This window comes from Copadichromis virginalis, linkage group LG6 (assembly GCF_057382275.1).
Source record: "Copadichromis virginalis isolate Kocher_CV1m ecotype Utaka linkage group LG6, C_Virginalis_male_GT1.1, whole genome shotgun sequence".
Taxonomy (NCBI): Eukaryota; Metazoa; Chordata; class Actinopteri; order Cichliformes; family Cichlidae; genus Copadichromis; species Copadichromis virginalis.
The window spans coordinates 29,981,434-30,003,702 of record NC_140623.1 but is presented as its reverse complement, the minus strand read 5'-3'; the positions used below and the strand labels follow the sequence as shown (position 1 = coordinate 30,003,702).

The following is a 22,269-nucleotide window of genomic DNA, read 5'->3' as shown; positions in this document are numbered from 1 at the left end:
TGCTGTTGATAATCACCAGATCAGCGCCTCTCTGGAGACAATCATTTCTACTTTCTTGCCAGGATTTCTTGTTTGAAGAAATGTAATATAAACTACCATTGAAGTGCATCCATTCTCGCAGACAACCTGTTAAAGGAAAGAAAAAAAAACACAGGAATGTCTGCAGGTGGAGTGAAATGAGTTTATCTCTGCAGTGAACTCATCACTGTTAGGAGGCCTGATGCTGCTTTTGTCATTTCTAGCAGCTGTCAGTAGTGGAATCACTTCTGCATTTAGTTGTTTGACAGTTTTTTAACAACAAAATAGAGAAATGAAAAACAGCAGACACATCATGAATTAGCTCAGCCTGAGCGAAGAAGTCAGCTGAATTAAGTGATTAAATGCAGTCTTAACTGAGATATTACAGTATTATATCAGCTCTTTTGTAGTGGTTTTAATTGGGTGATTTGACATATACTGTATAAATCAAACACGGGGAACCAACACTGCATGTGTGCTGCTTTGGATAATAAATTTCTATTATTTCAAAACTTCAAACTTTTGTTGAGTCACATTTAGCTCCAAGATTTACTTAAGATGTCATTTGGGATGCACTGAACCTTACTTTTCCTGATATTTTTCCTAAACCTTAATAGGATTATTAATGTGCTGAGAAAAAAAAAACATTTGTGCCTTACTTACTTCAAAATATCCCCCCAAAACTTGTTTTGTTTTTATGGAGGTGAAATAACAATAATTACCGACAGACTTTCTCTGAAGATCATCTCTATTTTTGGTCATGTCTTCAAGTCTCTTTTGGAGCTGGCCTCTGTCTTCCACCATATTGTTGTAGCTTTTCTGTAGCTGGTCTCGTTCCATTTTCAGAATACTGTGCATGGTCTGTAACTGGTGTTGTTCAATTGTTAGGCTGCGGTAACTGGTCTGCAACTCATTCCACTTTCTGGTCAAGTTTTCGGCTACCATGTGATAGGTACAGGTCTCTCCATCACAGGGGACCCTTTCTTATCAAAGAAGACTGCAGTCCTTTTGTCATTTAGACAAAAATAATAAATTATATTTTCTTTGTTTCCCTGATTTTTAAAAATCTAGATCACCACGATGACCCAGTTTTAATTTCTGATCCATTACCCACCTACTATGATAGCAAAAACACAACTCTCTTCGATATTGTTTAAGTTAAGTCAGGGTGATACTTTTTTGATATTTTGTCAGAATGATAAAAGACTTAATGCTTTAATTTTCCAAAACTCTTATGTTATTTACATTACATTTGCTACATTGCTTTTTTAGGATAACTGACCAGCGTTGATGATGGGGGTCAGGAAAGTTCTCTTAAGATTCTGCTCTCAAAACCAGAACAGACTATAGTAAAACACATTTACAGTAACGCAGAAACATTTGTCTGAGACAGTTCATCCATGTCTAATAATTATTTTAACTCTGATGCAGTGAAACTTTACAAAGATCCTTTCTGATGGAGCTTTCAGGAGCCACTAGACACTTGCTGTAAGTAATGCTAGCGTATTGTGAGATATGAGATCAGTTATGATCACAGAGACATACATACAGCCAATAGTTGCTTGAACTGTAGACAACAGTATGTATTTATATAGTGCTTTACTAGTCTTTAAGGACCGCAAAGCGCTTTACACATTCAGTCATCCACCCATTCACACACACATTCACACACTGGTGATGGAAAGCTACAGTGGGGCAAAAAAGTATTTAGTCAGCCACCGATTGTGCAAGTTCCCCCACTTAAAATGATGACAGAGGTCAGTAATTTGCACCAGAGGTACACTTCAACTGTGAGAGACAGAATGTGAAAAAAAAATCCATGAATCCATATGGTAGGATTTGTAAAGAATTTATTCGTAAATCAGGGTGGAAAATAAGTATTTGGTCAATAACAAAAATACAACTCAATACTTTATAACATAACCTTTGTTGGCAATAACAGAGGTCAAACGTTTACTATAGGTCTTTACCAGGTTTGCACACACAGTAGCTGCTATTTTGGCCCATTCCTCCATGCAGATCTTCTCGAGAGCAGTGATGTTTTGGGGCTGTCCCCGAGCAACACGAACTTTCAACTCCCGCCACAGATTTTCTATGGGGTTGAGGTCTGGAGACTGGCTAGGCCACTCCAGGACTTTCAAATGCTTCTTACGGAGCCACTCCTTTGTTGCCCGGGCGGTGTGTTTTGGATCATTGTCATGTTGGAAGACCCAGCCTCGTTTCATCTTCAAAGTTCTCACTGATGGAAGGAGGTTTTGGCTCAAAATCTCACGATACATGGCCCCATTCATTCTGTCCTTAACACGGATCAGTCGTCCTGTCCCCTTGGCAGAAAAACAGCCCCATAGCATGATGTTTCCACCCCCATGCTTCACAGTAGGTATGGTGTTCTTGGGATGCAACTCAGTATTCTTCTTCCTCCAAACACGACGAGTTGAGTTTATACCAAAAAGTTCTACTTTGGTTTCATCTGACCACATGACATTCTCCCAATCCTCTGCTGTATCATCCATGTGCTCTCTGGCAAACTTCAGACGGGCCTGGACATGCACTGGCTTCAGCAGCGGAACACGTCTGGCACTGCGGGATTTGATTCCCTGCCGTTGTAGTGTGTTACTGATGGTGATCTTTGTTACTTTGGTCCCAGCTCTCTGCAGGTCATTCACCAGGTCCCCCCGTGTGGTTCTGGGATCTTTGCTCACCGTTCTCATGATCATTTTGACCCCACGGGATGAGATCTTGCGTGGAGCCCCAGATCGCGGGAGATTATCAGTGGTCTTGTATGTCTTCCATTTTCTGATGATTGCTCCCACAGTTGATTTTTTCACACCAAGCTGCTTGCCTATTGTAGATTCACTCTTCCCAGTCTGGTGCAGGTCTACAATACTTTTCCTGGTGTCCTTCGAAAGCTCTTTGGTGTTGGCCATGGCGGAGTTTGGAGTCTGACTGTTTGAGGTTGTGGACAGGTGTCTTTTATACAGATGATGAGTTCAAACAGGTGCCATTCATACAGGTAACGAGTGGGGGACAGAAAAGCTTCTTACAGAAGACGTTACAGGTCTGTGAGAGCCAGAGATTTTCCTTGTTTGAGGTGACCAAATACTTATTTTCCACCCTGATTTACGAATAAATTCTTTACAAATCCTACCATGTGAATTCATGGATTTTTTTTTCACATTCTGTCTCTCACAGTTGAAGTGTACCTCTGGTGCAAATTACTGACTTCTGTCATCATTTTAAGTGGGGGAACTTGCACAATCGGTGGCTGACTAAATACTTTTTTGCCCCACTGTACATTGTAGCCAAAAGCAAGCGTTATTCAGTCAGGTCAGTCAATTCTCATTCATCAAAATACAAAATTGCTAAAACAGGTAAAAGAATGGGGTTTTTTTTGTTTAGTAAAGTTGCCTGTGTTTGTGCATAAAATTGTAACAGTGTCAAATTATTTGTTTATTACCTGTGAATGCAGGTGAAAGTCCAGTCCTGTTCATCTCCACAGTTTGGATATCATCATAAGTGACATAAATATTTTCTGAGGAATTTAGGTCCCCTTTTAGCTTTCTGTGATTAATTGCTATGTTGTTTAAATAAATGTCATCCATGATGTTATTCTGTGCTGTGGTTCAGTTACAACCTGAACAGGAACTTGAGATTAACAAAGTTTTGAGAACTGTGTGAAAAAGTGTGATTCTCTTTAACAGGAAATGAAGGTCTGGTGGGATGAAATAATAATAGGCCACTTTATTTGTGCTCTGCCCACAGGTTGCAGCTGCATCAAAGCAGTGTGTGTGTGTGTGTGTGTGTGTGTGTGTGTGTGTGTGTGTGTGTGTGTGTGTGTGTGTGTGTGATGCACTGTTCATACTACAATATTAATCAAACTGAACTGAATTTGTTTGAACAGCTGTTTGACTTTGTTCACCTTTTTGAAGACAGTCTTGTCTGTTTTCTTTTCAAATTTTTCCTTATGAAGAAATATCTTTTACATGTCATTTGTACATCTTTTCAAACAAAAAGAGCGCTGAACAAAAGCTCTGAGCCACGCCGTCTGAGCAGCACTCAGGGGTTAATGGAAACCAGACAAAGGGAGGCAAAACAATTATTAAATTTCTACCAAACTTGTGTCTATCATAGTGTATCTTAAAGACTTCAAAGACCATAGACCAACCAAAATCAAGCACTTCAATCTCACGCTAAGGGCTTACTTGTGCATCCTATAGGATATTTAAAAGTAGAATGGGAGGCAGAACTTTTCAGGGCCCTCTTCTGTGGAATCAGCTGCCAGTTTGGATTTTAATTTTCTTTAAGAAATTCTTTAAGCAATGTCATTTCTCTCTAAGTTATCAGCTTTAATCAATTTTGGCTGTGGGGCATATGCAACAAGGGAAATATCTGAATACAGTTTGCTGACAGAATATTTCCTGTCAGTTATAACCACAGTAGTATTGAGTACCACAAGCATGGCCCAGTATGTTTAAGTAATCTATTGTTTTCCTGGGACTGTGTTTGTGGCTATCTGGTTAGTATTTCTGCAAAACCTGAAAAAAGTATGTTAAAATAGCAATATTTATGCAGACAGACATAAAAGGATGTAAAGATCTTTCTTTAAGAAATAACAGATCCAATATTTATTGAATATCATGCATATGTCATATTGCCCATTCCAAATATAATATTAAACTTGTTCCCATAGCTGATGTGTTTCATTATTGCTAGCAACCAATTAATTCTTGCAAGCCTAAAACTTAACAGAAATTAAATAATTCTGCCACTTTTAGGTTATGCACCCCTCTGATATTCAGTCAACAAGTGTAGTTCAGTCATATCAGTACAATCTGTTTGTGTTCACTATTTCCCTCCTTGCTTCTGAGATGCCACAAACACACAAGGTTATAAAAAGGTAGGCAAGGCATACACATGAAAAGCACTAGCGAAATAATACATGCACAAGTACTTTTAATTTCTACCACTGCATTGTAGTTCAAATACAACAAAAAGATAGATAGTAAATGAGAGCCACACTAAGTAAAAAGAATAAAATATACATACAGATAGAAAACTTATGGTTAGAGAGTCTTTTTCTATAGGATGAGTATTTTTAAGCGGGGGATTGGTTTTAATCAAATACAGCTAACAATGTTATAACCAGAGCAGATCTCCATCACTGAGAAGGTTCATAGCGACAAAAGAGTTCTTGATTTTGAAAGCAAAGCAAAAAGCCTCTGTGTGTACTTGTTTCTTTGTAAATTTCCACAGTTTTCTGTCCAGCTTCATTTCACGAATGCATCTTGTGGCTCTGTTTTATGCATTATTTGATGGACTTGATGTGAAGTTATGGGGAAGCTTTCTTCTCACACACCCAGGAGTGTAAAATAGAGCATTTTTCATCATTCCAGCTGTTTTTTGAGTTGTAATTTTTTATTTGCCCACAGTTTTCATTTTTGAGTCCATTAGGCTCACCGCTATTCCAGTAGCTGAAAATAAAGATAAAATTATGAGAGCTAAACTCAACAATCTGATCAGTTTTTTCTTTTCAGTAACTGTAACTTAGATACTAATGAGACAGCATGAACAGTATCTTTTTACTTAAATATATGCAAACTAAAGAATGGATTTTATTTGTATTTAAACCTTGTGGTCATTCGAGTCCCATCCACCCATTTCCATGTCCCGTCTGTCTCCGAGTCAGTCAGTCCAATCCACAAATACTTGTTTAACTGATTCACAAAGTTCTTTTTAAAAAAGAGAGAAACCAACTGTAAGGATACTGAGTTTAAACTGATGTATCTATATAGCCTCCACTAAACCAAGGAGCTGGTGGTAGACTTCCGCAGGCACAAGCATTCTCCACTGCAACCACTGAACATCCAGGGTATGGACATTGAGGCTGTGGACAGCTACAGGTACCTTGGTGTTCATCTGAACAACAGACTGGACTGGACTCATAACTCAGACGCCCTCTACAGGAAAGGGCAGAGCAGGCTGTACCTGCTGTGGAGACTCAGGTCGTTTGGGGTGGAGGGCCCACTCCTGAAGACCTTCTATGACTCTGTCGTGGCTTCTGCTATCTTTTATGGTGTGGTCTGCTGGGGCGGCAGCATCTCTGCCGGGGACAGGAAGAGACTGAACAGGGTGATCCGAAGGGCCAGCTCTGTTCTAGGCTGCCCTCTGGACCCAGTGGAGGTGGTGAGTGACAGGAGAATGGCGGCTAAGCTGTCATCCCTGTTGGACAACGTCTCCCACCCCATGCAGCAGACTGTGACAGCACTGAGCAGCTCCTTCAGTGGGAGACTGCGGCACCCACGGTGTGGGACGGAGAGATTTCGCAGGTCTTTCCTCCCCACTGCTGTCAGACTCCACAACAAAGACTTTAACTGAACAAACACACACATCCACACATGTGCAATAACACTAAGTGCAATAATCTTTTCTGGCATCGTTGTATTTTTACTCAGTTGTATATAGCATTCGTATTCTATTTTTATCTTATTGTATATTTTTATTCTATTTTATTCTACTGTATATAGTATATTATTTTATTCTATTCTGTACAGCTGTGTACTGTATTTATTCTTATTGTATTCTAATTTTTGCGTCATAACTTTTGCACTGTCCACTTCCTGCTGTGACAAAACAAATTTCCCACGTGTGGGACTAATAAAGGTTATCTTATCTTATCTTATCTTACTTAACTGAACTTTGATTTCATTTTAATTTTCATTTAAATATTTTTAATGCACTCCCACCTGTTCCTCTTGGCTGTTGATAATCACCAGGTCTGCACCTTTTTGAAGACAGTCTTGTCTGCTCTCTTGCCAGGATTTCTCCTCTGAAGACATGTAATAGAAACTACCGCTAACATACACCCATTTATGCTGAAAATCTAATATAAAAAAAATAGAAGAAGAATGTTAACAATTTGGGGTTACATTGTACGAGGTAGCTTTCACTTAACCCTAATGATGAGCTTTTTCACAGCCATTGCTTTGGAGTTAGTGACACAAATTCAAAACACTTTGGTGGTGAAAAAAACTTTCTGTCATAGTTGCACAATTTGTCAGAATGTGTTTCCTAAGACATAGTTCAAGTCAGTGTTCTCAGCACTTTGATTTTTAGATTTGTTTTCGTGTTCATTAACAATGTGCACTTAATTACTCCAATTGTGCACAAAGTTAATAGTAACTCTCAGGGCTGAGAAGATGAGAAAGATATAAGATTATATAGGAAAACTATTTGAACTTTGGTGACTTCTAGTGAAGATGTGTAAAATGTGATAAAGTGATTTCCGCTGTAATCTGCATCAGCAGCTGTAGGTAAAAAAAAAAGGCATGGAAAGGAAGCTGCTTATCACTGTCATCAATGTGGCAAGACTCTAATGCTGCTTTCATTTCTTACACAAGAAGCCCTAAGCGTAAGCCACAATGTTGGTGGTACAGTCATCTCTGTATTTGGTTGTCTTTTTTTATTATTATTTGCAACTTCAAGTACATAATTGAAAAAGAGTGAAGGCAAACTGAGTGAGTTCAGTTTGAGTCAGGAATTCACCTGAACAGCATCAAAAGATTGTTTATAAGTCCAGTGGCATTAAGTTATTGTATGAATCCTTTGGGAAATTTTATCTCAGAGCTCTGAAATACTTCATGTATCAACTGTTATTGTCTAACAGTGCAGCCATGCTCCTTATGATGCCAAGAAATTAGTAAAAACAAACAAAGAAACAAACTGAAAAATGTGAATTTAAAACATTTTGCAATCACATTTAACTATGATATTTATTTATGATGTCTTGTAGGCAGGGTCTGTGCTAAATCTACCACGTTTTGTTTGTTGCAGTTTATAAACTATTGGTTTATTATTGAATCATCAGAATAAAGGCTAGACCCAAGAACATATTTTCTTTGAATGAAATAAAATGGTAAATGGCCTGCATTTGTATAGCGCTTTTCTAGTCCCTAAGGACCCCAAAGCGCTTCACACTACATTCAGTCATTCACCCATTCACACACTGGTGATGGCAAGCTACATTGTAGCCACAGCTGCCCTGGGGCGCACTGACAGAGGAATAATTACCTTGAAACTTTTTCTGAAGATCATCTTTTTCTTTGGTCAAGGCTTCAACTTTTTTCTGGAGCTGGACTCTGTCTTGAACCACACTGTCGTAGTTTTTCTGTAACTGGTCTTGTTCTGTTTTCAAGTTGTTGTAACTGATCTGTAATGCTCTCTGTCTGCCCACCTCCTCTTCCCACTCAGATTTGTCTTGGTTGACTGTGTTGGGCATGTGAACATTAAATGAACAAGCTCTATTAATGAACACCCATTTAGGACATCATCAGCATGCTATCTAGCTGCTGTACTCACAAGGAAAAGCCAGAATTATGAGTCCAGTGAGGAGAAGAAGACACAGCACACCCAGAAGAATCACAGCAGCTCTGCAGGAACTTTTCTTCACAAATGTAGTACCTGGGGCTAGAAGTCAGTATTTTTCAACATGTGTGCAAACATAAGACATTAACAACCTCATATTTGGCGACTAATAACAACGGTGACACTAGCAACTGCTCTTTTAATTTACAAAGTAGAAAAAAAAAACATCTGTTTTTCAATCAGCGCCTGAAGAGGATGATTGTCTTCAATACACAACAGCGTTTATCTTTGTCAAAGCAATTTGGTACGGCAGACATTTACTGTCACAACAAAAAAAATAATTAGCACATTTAACACGAACCACTCCGAGAGTGTCATTTTTCTTTTTAAACATACTTTAAGAAGTTTGTTGTGCAGTAAAAAAATCAGCTAAGAGCAACATGACAGATGTTCAACTTAATTTAGGGCTGCAGCTATCGACTATGTATTAATTAGGGAACTGGGTAAGTAATACATTTTACCTCATTAATGATCAGTACATACAAAAAAACCCCACTAAACCCATCCATCCATTCTTTTCCGCATATCCTTGCCAGGGTTGCTGGGCCCCTACTAAACCCTTTCATTGTATTTACATGTTAGAATAAAAAATTTAAAAGAAAACATTTTCTTAAATGCAAAAAGATTGAAATAGTTAAATACAACTAACTACAGTAATGTAAAATAAAATGAGAAGGCATTTTTAGTTTGTCTCCTTGGAAGGTGAGAATTTTTTTTATAATCGAGTTATTGGTCTTACTTAATGAACTGAAATTTGAGCTAATTGTAGCAAGTATTGTAGCAAAGCTGGCCAAAATTTATTTGGTTACATTTTTTAACAGAGTTTAAATTTGTTTCCATTTTAGAAAAATGGAATTTGTCTATTTCCTATACTTAAGAAGTTTTGGGGGCTCAAAAATGACAGAAAAATTAAAACCACTAAATTTCAACCTACCCACCCGTACTTTCAAGAGCTATAATTTGGGCACATTTTATAGTATGAAGGTAAAAAGGTTTTGCATGGCTTTACTTAGTATGCTCATATATGAGCTGTTTGGGAAATACATCTTCAAAGTTGAAAGGTCGATGTTATGTATTGGCTTTTCTGTCCTGAGAATTTAAAATGTATGCAGTTATAAAGGGTTTATACCTATTTCACAGACTGATTTTGACTAAAAATACTGAATAATGATACTAAATGGGGAATTTCTCATTGTATCTTTCTTGTAATATTGCCTGCAGTGACTGCTTTTTAAAATTTGCGTTTTTCTTTTTAAGCCGTGACCACAAATGAAGATTATTATGCTAACTAAAATAAACTAAAACCTAAAACTAGATTCACAAAAGTAAATTTAAAAAAAAACATTTGTAATTTTGTCAACTGAAACACCTGCATGTAGCTGTTTTACATGATTTCTTTTTTTTTTTTTTATTATAGTATGGGTTAGTTTGTGAGGTTTAAATTAAAAATATTACAATACTGTAACAGCATAAACTTAATAAAAAACATAATAAAGAATAAATGTTATTAAACTTAAGGGTTTGGTCCTCTTTAGGCTTTCTGACCTTTGCCCCTTTTTCAACACTCTGTGATTACCTGGTATTTCTTCTGGATTCCTGTAGCGCATTTCCATGATTTTCAGATGCGTTGCTGGTTTCAGCTGTGTCTTGGGTTTCTGAAGAAAAGATCTAAGAGTGTCTCTGAAGTTGCAGACTGTTGTACTGAACTGTGTGAAACTGATACATGTGATTCTCTATTTAACAGGAAACTGAGGTCTGGTAAGATGAAAACATTATACTGCTTGTGCTCACATGGCATGTAATAAATCCTGACAGTGCAGGGGCTAGGATGCTATTAAAATTGTAATCATTATTGACACATTTCATAAATTATTTAATAATGTATTTGTTTGATTCATTTTGGCACTCATGGCCCTCTGTAAAGACTTTGCTGGGGTTACGCCTGCATTCGTCTTTGCTTTTGAATGGGCTGACTACACTCACTGCAGCCCTTAATCTAATTTAAGCCAATTTAAATTTACTGAGTAGAAATAGCAGAAGACCAATCCAACAACATATTAATATAACTGATTCATTGTTGGCTTTGGTCTCTTTAGAATGTCAGGTTATACTTTGACAGTCAGTAGTTCAAATGCTATATCTCTTCTTTATTCAGACCATAACCTCTAGTTATTCTGTAAATCTGCTATAGTAAGTGATAAAATCAATGCTTGCTGCAGAAAATGCTGCATTTTAAACAATTAGCTTAAGTAAAAAGTTTAAACTATTCAACAATAATTTAGCTTTTGATACAAAAACAACAACAACAACAACAACAAAAGACAATAGATTTGATACAAAAACAACAACAACAAAAACCAAAAAAACAAATAATCTGCTTCATAGTTCACAGAAGCACGGGCAGCATTTACAAATTTTCTTCCTCACTGGATATTTTCTCAGACCATTCCCTGTAAACCGTAGAGATGGTCGTGCAGGAAAATCCCAGGACATCATCAGTTTCTAAAATACTCACACCAGCTTAAGTGACATCAAAAACCATGCCACTGGAGCAGGCGTACCTGATCAACTGGTTGCTGAATGTATGTAGTGTGAAGTTGGTGGACTACACAGTAGTTGGTGCTTTGTCTGCTTTCTGATGCAAATTGGTTTTGAGGGGAAAAAAACTAAACATTTTGAATGCTCAGTCTTTAAAAGGCGGTGAAATGTTTTTATTCATTAATTACAGCGTTGAAGTGATTGCATGACTATTCATGTTTTCACAATTGTGAAAAAGGTTTTGATTGTTGTAGTGTCTTTCACACAGATGTCTCAGTGTTTTGTTATGCTACTGTTTAAAGATCTGCTTTAAGAGTGGTGAGAATAACTTTTCTGCTAGAATTGAGCTATGAGAAAACTGTAAGCGACATAATACTCAGCTTGGACTAATTGGAAACCATAACTTCTTTATTCAACTTTTTGCGACGTACTAGACAATTCTATAGACTATGGACTATAGGATTTCTCCTCACATGCTTCGAAATACTTCGTAGCACCTGAGGAGGGCAGCAAAACGCCCTCCACGTGTCAAACCCGCCTGAAGCCGGAAGAAGAAGACAAAGCCGAAGAGGCGGAGCAATAAGGATTCAACATCAAATTACTGAAATGAAAGTGGAAGTTAGTCAAAGTAAAATTAGAGCTGCAGACAGGTCAATCTCCGTATCTAAAGAAGATTAAGAGGAAATTTTTTTTCTCTCAACAACAAACTGGAATGCAGGTGAGTGCAGCTGATCAGATTTGCTGTGTTTAACAGGCACTGTTTCTCTCTTAATGTTACTTCACGTGAAATGTCAGATTAGTTCAACTGGAGACTGATGTTAAGAAAGGTCCATCCATTCTCTTCTATTAATGCTTGTCGGGGTCGCCGGGGGGCTGGAGCCTATCCGAGCTATCATAGAGTAAACCCTGGACAGGTCACCAGTCTGTCGCAGGCTGTGTTGAGCAAAATGGGAGGTAATATCATCAAAGTTAAATGTGGAATATTCCCGAAAAACAAACAAACAAACAAAACAAAAGCAAAACTAAAGGTCCGCTTCGAATTTGTTTCGAATTCGTTGTAAAAACGGAGTGCTGCTGTGAGATGGAATGATCATCCCACAAAAGTCTACACACACACACACACACACACACACACACACACACACACACACACACACACACATATACATATATATATATATATATATATATATATATATATATATACACACACACACACAGGTAGTCGTTTAACTAACCGTCGAAAATCTGCTTATAAAACACGCTGCCGTTTCAGCTCGATTGTCTGACAACAAAAGCCTTTCTATAGTGTCAGTGTAAAAAGACAAAGTAATTCCTGTTTGTATAAATTTACCATGAAAAGCCAAAATGCCAACAGCGGCTGATGAACCTTATTAAAACACATCCCGCTAGGAGAAGACAGAGCGTGCGCAGTGGGACCGCATGGCCCGGAAGTGCCCCTTTTCGGATGAGTGAACGCGCGTGCACGAGAGTGCATGTGCACGTGCTTGTACGTGCAAAAGATGCCAGTTTTTAAGCTCGGCAACGGGGGTGTGGGGGGCATACCCTCCCCCACCCCACCCCTCCCCTCACCCCTCCACCCCTTGTAGAGCAAAATTTAGTGTTTTGGTCTAGATTTGGTCTAGGCCTAGACATTAAAACTTACTTTTTTAATGTTTTTTGCATAATTATGTGTGTGCAATTTGTGCAGTTTTGTAAATCCTCTGTGTTTACATTCATAAAAGCATCTCTTTTTTTAACAGTGATACCTCATCTATGATATTCTTGATTTGGTTGGATGTGAAGTTGTTTTTTCTTTTAAACAAAAGAAATAATTCCATCATCGTACACTTTAGTTATCTTGAAGTCTTTCGGGCCTTTTGGTGTTGCTGAGCTGCTCAGTGAAAGTACCAGATTTTTGATTTGCCTACTCCTGAAGTTTTTTCTACTACTTTGATTTAATTTGTTTGTTTGTTTTTGTTTGTTTTGTTCAGCTTAATCATGGATCCCTCAGTTGCACTGACATCTCTTTGGGCCTCATATTCTAAAGTGAAAAATGAAAAGCTATAAAAAAGAATCAACAGTATGAAGCAATTTCATTTTTCATGAAATCATGATGGAACAGACCTCATCTGGCTATGAAACAGCTTACCTAATTGTCCCATTACCTGTGAGCTTCTGCAAATGAGAGACAAGGTAATTCCCAAATATTTTTCTTAAACCCGTTGAATCAGACATCTGTAAAAAAAAAAATTTTCCCTAAAATGTTTACTTTTGTTTTGTAGACTGCAGACATGTTTGCTGCTAGTAATCTGAAACCTGAAGATCAGTTTCTGTGCTCCATCTGCCTGGATGTGTTCACTGATCCAGTCACCACACCATGTGGACATAACTTCTGCAAAAACTGCATCACCCGGAACTGGGACATTAATGTTAGGTGCAAGTGTCCCCTATGTAACAAACTGTTCAAGAGACGACCTCAACTGGAAATAAACACTTTGTTCTCTGAGGTGGTTGCTCAGTTCAGAGATGAAGCTCAACAGAATGCAAGCAGCAGCTCAGAGCAACAAGCTGCCAAACCAGGAGAAGTTCCCTGTGACTACTGCACTGGAACCAGACTGAGGGCCCTGAAGTCCTGCCTGGTGTGTCTGACCTCCTACTGTGAGACTCACCTAGAACCTCATCTGACAGTCAAAGGTCTGAAAAGACATCAGCTGATTGAGCCTGTGGAGAACCTGGAAGGCAGGATGTGTATGAAGCACGATAAACATCTGGAGCTGTTCTGTAAGACCGATCAGACAAGTGTCTGCACGCTCTGCTCTGTTTTAGACCACAAGACTCATGAGTTTGTACCTCTGAGAGAAGAATCTGAAGAAAAGAAGACAGAGCTGAGGAAAATGGATGATGAAATTCAGCAAATGATCGAGAAGAGACGACAGAAGATTCAGGAGATCAATGAGTCAGTGAAGATGAGTAAAGATGCTGCAGACAAACAGAAAACAGAAGGTGTTCAGATCTTCACTGTTCTGAAGGAGTTTATTGAGAAAGACCTGAAGAAGGTCATAAAGGAGATAGAAGACAAACAGGAAACAACAGAGAAACAGGCTGAAGATCTCATCAAAGAGCTGGAACAGGAAATCTCCGAGTTGAAGAAGAGGAGCTCTGAGCTGAAGCAGGCCTCACGCTCTGAAGACCACCTCCACTTTGTTCAAAACTTTTCATCTCTGAAAGCTGTTCCACCTGCCAAGGACTGGACAGAGGTCGTCGTTCTTCCACCAACGTATGAGGGGACTGTGATGAGAGCTGTGGCTCAGCTGGAGGAGACACTCAAAAAACATTTTAAGAAGCTGCTTGCTAAGGCTGAGCTGAGGAGGGTCCAGCAGTATGCTGTGGATGTGAGTCTTGATCCTGATACAGCACATCCTGAGCTCATCTTGTCTGATGATGGGAAACAAGTGAATTTTGGTAATGTGAATCAGAGTCTATCAGACAATCCAAAGAGATTCACAGTTTTTGCAAATGTTTTAGGAAAGCAGGGTTTCTCTTCAGGCAGATTTTACTTTGAGGTTCAGGTTAAAGGAAAGACTGACTGGATTTTAGGAGTCGCCAGAGAGTCAGTGAACAGGAAGGGAGGAAACTCAGTAAAGCCTCAGGATGGTTTCTGGGCTCTATGGCTGAGGAACAACAACGAGTACACAGCATGTACTGGCCCAGCAGCCGTTCTCTCTTTTCAGTCTGCTCCTGATAAAGTGGGAGTGTTTGTGGATTATGAGGAGCGTTTGGTCTCCTTTTATGATGTGTATGCAGCAGCTTTTATCTACTCCTTTACTGGCTGCTCCTTCACTGAGAAACTTTACCCATGTTTCAATCCCTGTAATAATGATAATGGTAAAAACTCTGCACCTCTTGTGATCACTCCTATCAATCGCATTAACTAGACAAGAAAGGTTATTACATTTTATTTGAAAGTGGTCTGTGAAAAGATTGTAATGCTGTTTTATTGTTCTCTTTGACAACATGTTTCTCAATACTGAATTTTCATAATTTCACACTCCCCCACAATTACATTTTTCTCCCTTTAAGAGGGAAAACAGGACGTCTAGTCTAGTGTCGTTTAAACCAATGGAGCAAAAACATTTAGGAAATGTCCTTGTAGCCAATCAGCCAATCTGTAATTATGTCTTCAATAATGATGTGTTTCAATGCTGTCTCCACCATAGGACATGTTTTCTCAATCATCATGTGCCTGTCTGTATATTTTTTATATATATGTTTTGTACACAGGTCTCTCTTGAAAAAGAGGGCTTGATCTCAATGAAATTATCTATTTAAATAAAAGATTTAATAATGATAAACAGACTTTCTTTACATTAACAGGATAAACCTTAAATCCCAGTCAGAGACAACAGTCAATGGTTGTTACTTTCTTTGCACTCAGATAAATAGCAGCATTGATGCATCAAAAAATGTATTGTATATTATATAAAATCTTATACTCTATATATCACATGTATTATAAAAATCATTATTATAACACGTGACTTTTCTTATGTCCCTTGAAATACTGTTTTTAAGAAAAATCATGACACAGGTGACCTGAACCTTTGTGTAATATCTATTAGGAATAATATATTTCCCCTGTTTTATTCAGGGGAATCTATGATGGTCGAGATGGAAGTATTTGATGACCTCTCATGAAATGACCCATAAGAACAATTTCAACATTTTCTGCATCAAGAAATGAATGCTTGCAAATTCCACTGTTAATGTAGTTTGCACTGCTGTAACTTTACAGTAGGTGTTCATTGGCGGTGTTAGTACATTAAAGGACATTAAAGAAACTGATGGACATTATGGACAATGCCAGGCATCCTCTGCACACGGCCATTAACAACCAGAAGAGTCTGTTCAGTGACAGGTTGCTTCTCCCAAAGACAAGAACTAACAGACTTAAAAACTCCTTTGTCCCACACGCCATCAGACTGTTTAACTCCTCTCTGGAGGGGAGAGGGAGGGGAAACAGGAGGACAAAGGAGGGGGGAACAACTAAGCTGTAGTGCCTCTTCACCTCACTGTGCAATACCTTTTGTGCAATACTTTTGTAAATAGTCAACAGTGCAATAGACTCAATACTTGAAATGTGCAATTCACTTATATTTTTATTTTTATTCCTATTTATTCTATTTATCCCCTTCGTATATTTTATTTATATTGTCTCTGTATTTATATATATATATATATATATATATATATATATATATATATATATATGTATGTGTGTGTGTGTGTGTGTGTGTGTGTGTGTGTGTGTGTGTGTGTGTGTGTGTGTATATATATATATAAAAAAAACACCCAGCACGCCCCTGCGGGCGGTTTATCCTTCAAGCTCGGGTCCTCTACCAGAGGCCTGGGAGCTTGAGGGTCCTGCGCAGTATCTTAGCTGTTCCCAGGACTGCGCTCTTCTGGACAGAGATCTCCGATGTTTTTCCCGGGATCTGCTGGAGCCACTCGCCTAGCTTGGGAGTCACCGCACCTAGTGCTCCGATTACCACGGGGACCACCGTTACCTTCACCCTCCACATCCTCTCGAGCTCTTCTCTGAGCCCTTGGTATTTCTCCAGCTTCTCGTGTTCCTTCTTCCTGATATTGCTGTCATTGGGAACCGCTACATCGATCACTACGGCCGTCTTCTTCTGTTTGTCTACCACCACTATGTCCGGTTGGTTACCCACCACCATTTTGTCCGTCTGTATCTGGAAGTCCCACAGGATCTTAGCTCGGTCATTCTCCACCACCCTTGGGGGCATCTCCCATTTTGACCTCGGGACTTCTAGGTTATACTCGGCACAGATGTTCCTGTACACTATGCCGGCCACTTGGTTATGGCGTTCCATGTATGCCTTGCCTGCTAGCATCTTGCACCCTGCTGTTATGTGCTGGATAGTCTCTGGGGCATCTTTACACAGCCTGCACCTGGGGTCTGCACATGCATATATATATATATATATATATATATATAATATTCTGTAACTCTGTAACTTCTGTCGGTGCTGTGCTTTTTTGGAAATCGAATTTCCCAGAGGAACCCACCCGAGGGATTAATAAAGTTCTATCTAATCTAATCTAATCTAATCTAATCTAGTAAGAGTGATCTCATCAGGTTGAGCATATAAAAGCTAATACTATAAAAAGTATTGTGGTAACACACTACATGAAACACAGTACAAAACAAAAGTGTTTCTCCCTTTCGACCTAATAATCAATAATATCATTAAATCTACTGAAAAGGAACTATTAGATAATGTTGAGTCAATTTTAGATATGTAGCAATGAAAATGTCTGCAACGGAGGGTTAAACACAAAGGGAGGAAAAGTTAGGCACTGTGGTGTTTACGAAAAGAAAATGCACCAATCAAATTTGCTGCTGGACTTTTACACCTTTCATTTCACACTGACATGTCAGAATAACTCAAGTAGCATTAACTTAAACTGTAAACAATCAAAGTTAAAAATTCTGTTCTTATTGTTCATGAAACTGTTCATGTGGAGGGATGAAGGACTGGAAACTTCCAATTCAGTTTGTGACAAATGTCTTCACTTTTTTGGAGAAAGTTGTAAGCACTAGGGCCTTCATATGATCCATCCATCTCAACACCCTGTTTGGCTTTTGTTGACCACTTTGAGCCTGTCTCTCCTTATCAGAACAGTTCATTTCCAGTATAAACCCATCAGGATTCCCCTTTGATGTTATTCCTCCTCAACTCCTTAAGAAGGTTTTTCCTACCCTTGGTCCTTTTATTCTTGCCATTATTAACAGTACATTGACCTTTTGTAAAAATATTTTTGGGCAATTCTCGCTGAAAAAAAACAGGCCTTGACCATTCTGTTTTGTTTCAGGGGCTGTCTCCAGGCTACCTTTCTTTTCTAAACTCCTACAAAAAATTGCCTTTACCCAACTGAAGTCCTTCCTGGGTGAATGTGCAATTCTGGAAGTGTTCCAGCCAGGACTAAAAGCTCACCAAAGCAATCAGTATGTTTTATTAAGGCTTTTTTAATGTTATATTTTTTAGCAATAGCTTCTGGTGACTGTGTGCTACTTGTGCTTTTGGACTGAACAGCTGCCTTTTAACGCTGTGTTCCTTGAGATCCGCGTGTCCAGGGTGGAGCAGTGGGTGGGCATCACTGGCTCAGCTCTCCAATGGTTTAGGACCCACCTTTCTGATAGAACCTTTACCTACACCTCTGCTGCCCTCCTCTGGCGGGATTACACAAGGCTCTATTCTTGGAACTGTCCTTTTCTATTTGTACCTGTTACTACTTGGAATAATTTTACAGAAAAATAATATTTGCTTCCATTATTATGCAGACGACTGTCAAATTTATTTTCCATTGATGCAAATTGCAGCATCCTCTCTCATCAGTGCTTTGATCACCAGTGAACTGCCTACTCAGCATACTGTCAAACTGGTCATGGTGGAAGACGTTGAAGGTCCAGACTTTCTGTTGCATGTCCTCAGTGTGACCCTCCTTTCATCTGTGAAGACAACCGGCACACCATTGGACAACCTGCTGGTTCTAGTGTTCACAAGTAAATGTCAATCAAGCTGCACGGCTCTGCACAGGACCCACTAAAGGACGTCAGTCCCTCATGCCACCCTCACAGAGTCTGTTTCTGACAGTTTGGTACTGCTGGGTTTATACACTCATCCTTGCCCATCTCTTCTTGTGTAACAGCCTTAGTATCTCCTCAATAGGACTGAAAGATTATGAATTTAACTGAGTCTGTGATCGAGTGTTACCTTCATTTTTCTAGCACTTTATAATCATCTGTGGACCTGAAAGAGGAACCAAAACCTTAACAAACACCTGCAGGAAGAGTTGGAGAAATAATAGGAAATTAAACGTCAAATTCTTGAAATGAAACTTAATGTTAGTGTGAGTAATAGCAGTAATAGCAGTACTACAGCCGAAAGCTCTGGATTTGTGTCTCAAAATCAAACAGTGTTCATCTTTTGTTTCTAAGCAAGTGACTCAAATACTGGTGAGTACAGAACGAGCCACACTAACTCAAAACTTCACTTATACTGTAAGTGCTAAAATTTTAAGAGTACATTTTTTACAGTGGTTTGTTTTAATTATCTATATTAAATTAAACTTAACTCTCATGAATGTTTCTCCTTCTTTTTTTAAGTCTCAGAAATGTTGTTGAATTCAAATTCAAAATCAGCTAATTTTTCTCTTAAAGTGATACTTTTTTTCTGTCAGCTTACACATGATGCATAGTGTTTTGTTTGCATTTGACAAGCAGACCTGATTTTTATTTTTTGGAATTATATCACATATTTTGGATTTTACAACATTTGCTGTTGAAAAGATGCTGAGAAAGTGTTGTCCTTAAACACTGAGCAACCACCTATACCACATGGTGACATAAGCCTTCAAAATGTAGCCAGAATTGCCTTTTTTAAGTTTCCTCCAGTGAATGATCAGAAAACACATAGAAAGTACAGGGTACCGATACTTGTTTCTGTTTCTCTACGTCACCAACATTAAACTGGTGCAATTTATTAATATCCTGATATCCCACGATGCTGATCCTCAAAGTATGCTACAGAAAAATCATGACACCAGTGTAGAATTCAATTGAATGTAATTTTTTTAAAGCTGAAAACGGCATGCTTCAGTCTCCTCCTGTATCCATATGAAGTTATGAGTGTTAAAAGTTGCTGCAAAAATCTTGAAACTTTAAGAGTGCCAAATTCCAATTCACCCCCACTTACTTAAGAACCAGGAAGTGTGAAGTAAAAAAAAGAATATGCATGGCTTTATAAATATATTAAAGATATTTTACCGGAAAAAACGGCTGAAGAGAGATGATGAATGATTTTCCATGGACTAAACTATGACTAGAATTAAAGAAGTGGTTATGAAACCAAACATAGTCACACTCTCATCTGAAACAGTGCAGGATAACATGAGAAATTTATTTAAACTTGTAAACAAACATAAAGTCCTGGGATTAACTTCTTAGACCTGATTGATATAACACAGTTCTAAAAATCCTAAAACTAGCTCGGGGTGAGTCCTCCAGTCAGGAGATTGTAGCGAACGGCAGCACTTAGTGAGTAAGCTCTACATGTAGAAACATAAAGTGAGTGTGCAGGTGATGTCTCTCAGTGGATTACTCTACTCTTAAATTATTTGATGTGATTCTGTGATTTTTGGACTCCATGCAACATAAGATAGTTATACCTTGAAGATTTTTTCAAGTTCTTTGCCTCATCTGAAATTGCTGTCATGATCCCACTTCGACAGTTCTAAACCACTCACAGAAAATCGTTAGACTTTAACTCATCATGCTTTGACTTTTGTTCCCAGAGTGCAGATATGTTTGCTGCCAGTAATCTGCGATCTGAAGATCAGTTTCTGTGCTCCGTCTGTCTGGATGTGTTCGCTGATCCAGTCACCACACCATGTGGACACAACTTCTGTAAGAAGTGTATCACTCAGCACTGGGATAGAAATGCTCCTTGTCAGTGCCCCATGTGCAAAGAGGCTTTCTACTGTAGACCTCTGTTGAAGGTTAACACTTTGTTCTCTGAGGTGGTTGCTCAGTTCAGAGATGAAACTCAACAGAAAGCCAAGAGGAGCAGCGCAGAGCAACAAGCTGCCAAACCAGGAGAAGTTCCCTGTGACTACTGCACTGGAACCAGACTGAGGGCCCTGAAGTCCTGCCTGGTGTGTCTGACCTCCTACTGTGAGACTCACCTAGAACCTCATCTGACAGTCAAAGGTCTGAAAAGACATCAGCTGATTGAGCCTGTGGAGAACCTGGAAGGCAGGATGTGTATGAAGCACGATAAACATCTGGAGCTGTTCTGTAAGACCGATCAGACAAGTGTCTGCACGCTCTGCTCTGTTTTAGACCACAAGACTCATGAGTTTGTACCTCTGAGAGAAGAATCTGAAGAAAAGAAGACAGAGCTGAGGAAAATGGATGATGAAATTCAGCAAATGATCGAGAAGAGACGACAGAAGATTCAGGAGATCAATGAGTCAGTGAAGATGAGTAAAGATGCTGCAGACAAACAGAAAACAGAAGGTGTTCAGATCTTCACTGTTCTGAAGGAGTTTATTGAGAAAGGCCTGAAGAAGGTCATAAAGGAGCTAGAAGACAAACAGGAAACAACAGAGAAACAGGCTGAAGGTCTCATCAAAGAGCTGGAACAGGAAATCTCCGAGCTGAAGAAGAGGAGCTCTGAGGTGAAGAATCTAATATGCTCTGAAGACCACCTCCACTTTATTCAAAGCTTCTCATCTCTGAAAGCTGTTCCACCTGCCAAGGACTGGACTGAGGTCATCGTCCTTCCACCAACGTATGAGGGGACTGTGATGAGAGCTGTGGCTCAGCTGGAGGAGACACTGAGGATAGAAATGAAGAAGCTGTTTGAGGCTGAGCTGAGGAGGGTCCAGCAGTATGCTGTGGATGTGAGTCTTGATGCTGATACAGCACATCCTGAGCTCATCTTGTCTGATGATGGAAAACAAGTGAATCATGGAGATGAAAAGCACAATCTTCCTGACAACCCGGAGAGATTTTCTTACTGTGTTTGTGTTTTAGGAAAGCAGAGTTTCTCTTCAGGCAGATTTTACTATGAGGCTCAAGTTAAAAGAAAGACTGACTGGGAATTGGGAGTGGCCAGAGAGTCGATCGACAGGAAGAAAATAATGACTCTTAGTCCCGAGGATGGATTCTGGACTGTAGTGCTGAGAAATGGAAATGAGTACAAAGCTCTCGATGAACATGATGTCTGTGTCTGTCGTCCGTCTGGTCCTGAGAAGGTGGGAGTGTTTGTAGATTACGAGGAGGGTGTGGTTTCCTTTTATGATATAGATGCAGCAGCTCTTATCTACTCCTTTACTGGCTGCTCCTTCACTGAGAAACTCTACCCATACTTCAATCCCTGTAATAACGACAATGGCAAAAACTCTGCACCTCTCCTCATCCCTCCCATTAATCACATTGAGTAGAAAAATGATTTTATATGTAGCAGTCTGTGTTAAGAACACATTCGTTGGTGACACTGATTGATTTGGTCTTCTTTTCTTCTCTGATTCTGATTGATTTCTTTGTGTTTTTATGTCATATTCATCTTAAATTGAGCTTAAAGTCTGAGTGATGCTGATTTTGACTGAGGCAAAATAGTCTTTAAATTTTTTTCTAATTACAAAACATTTTTGTTCTTTATTAAAAGATAAATAGAAGAATACGTTTTATCAATATATAAATGA

General features: G+C 39.0%; 3 protein-coding genes across 4 annotated transcripts; 2 read left to right on the top strand and 1 right to left on the bottom strand.

Annotated features, from left to right (window-relative positions):
* Positions 1–5,347: 5,347 nt before the first annotated feature.
* LOC146708068 (CD209 antigen-like) lies at positions 5,348–8,293 on the bottom strand. The gene is made up of 4 exons (XM_085460792.1): positions 8,086–8,293; positions 6,762–6,898; positions 5,647–5,747; positions 5,348–5,489 (listed from the first exon to the last, which is right to left on the bottom strand). Exons 1-4 carry the CDS (start codon positions 8,291–8,293, stop codon positions 5,348–5,350), a joined length of 588 nt encoding a protein of 195 aa, XP_085316918.1.
* A 3,258-nt stretch (positions 8,294–11,551) lies between these two features.
* On the top strand, positions 11,552–16,166 carry LOC146708067 (E3 ubiquitin-protein ligase TRIM39-like). The gene is made up of 3 exons (XM_085459791.1): positions 11,552–11,695; positions 12,972–13,173; positions 13,263–16,166. The coding sequence occupies exons 2-3, from the start codon at positions 13,162–13,164 to the stop codon at positions 14,913–14,915; spliced, it is 1,665 nt and encodes a 554-aa protein (XP_085315917.1). The 5' UTR covers positions 11,552–11,695; positions 12,972–13,161; the 3' UTR covers positions 14,916–16,166.
* Positions 16,167–20,364: 4,198 nt separating this feature from the next.
* Positions 20,365–22,008, top strand: LOC146708066 (nuclear factor 7, brain-like). 2 transcript variants are annotated; one of them, XM_085460916.1, is made up of 2 exons: positions 20,365–20,616; positions 20,962–22,008. In XM_085460916.1, exons 1-2 carry the CDS (start codon positions 20,365–20,367, stop codon positions 22,006–22,008), a joined length of 1,299 nt encoding a protein of 432 aa, XP_085317042.1. The 2 variants fall into 2 exon arrangements, with proteins under 2 accessions (XP_085317042.1, XP_085317041.1); XM_085460915.1 differs by having other exon boundaries at positions 20,365–22,008.
* Positions 22,009–22,269: the final 261 nt, after the last annotated feature.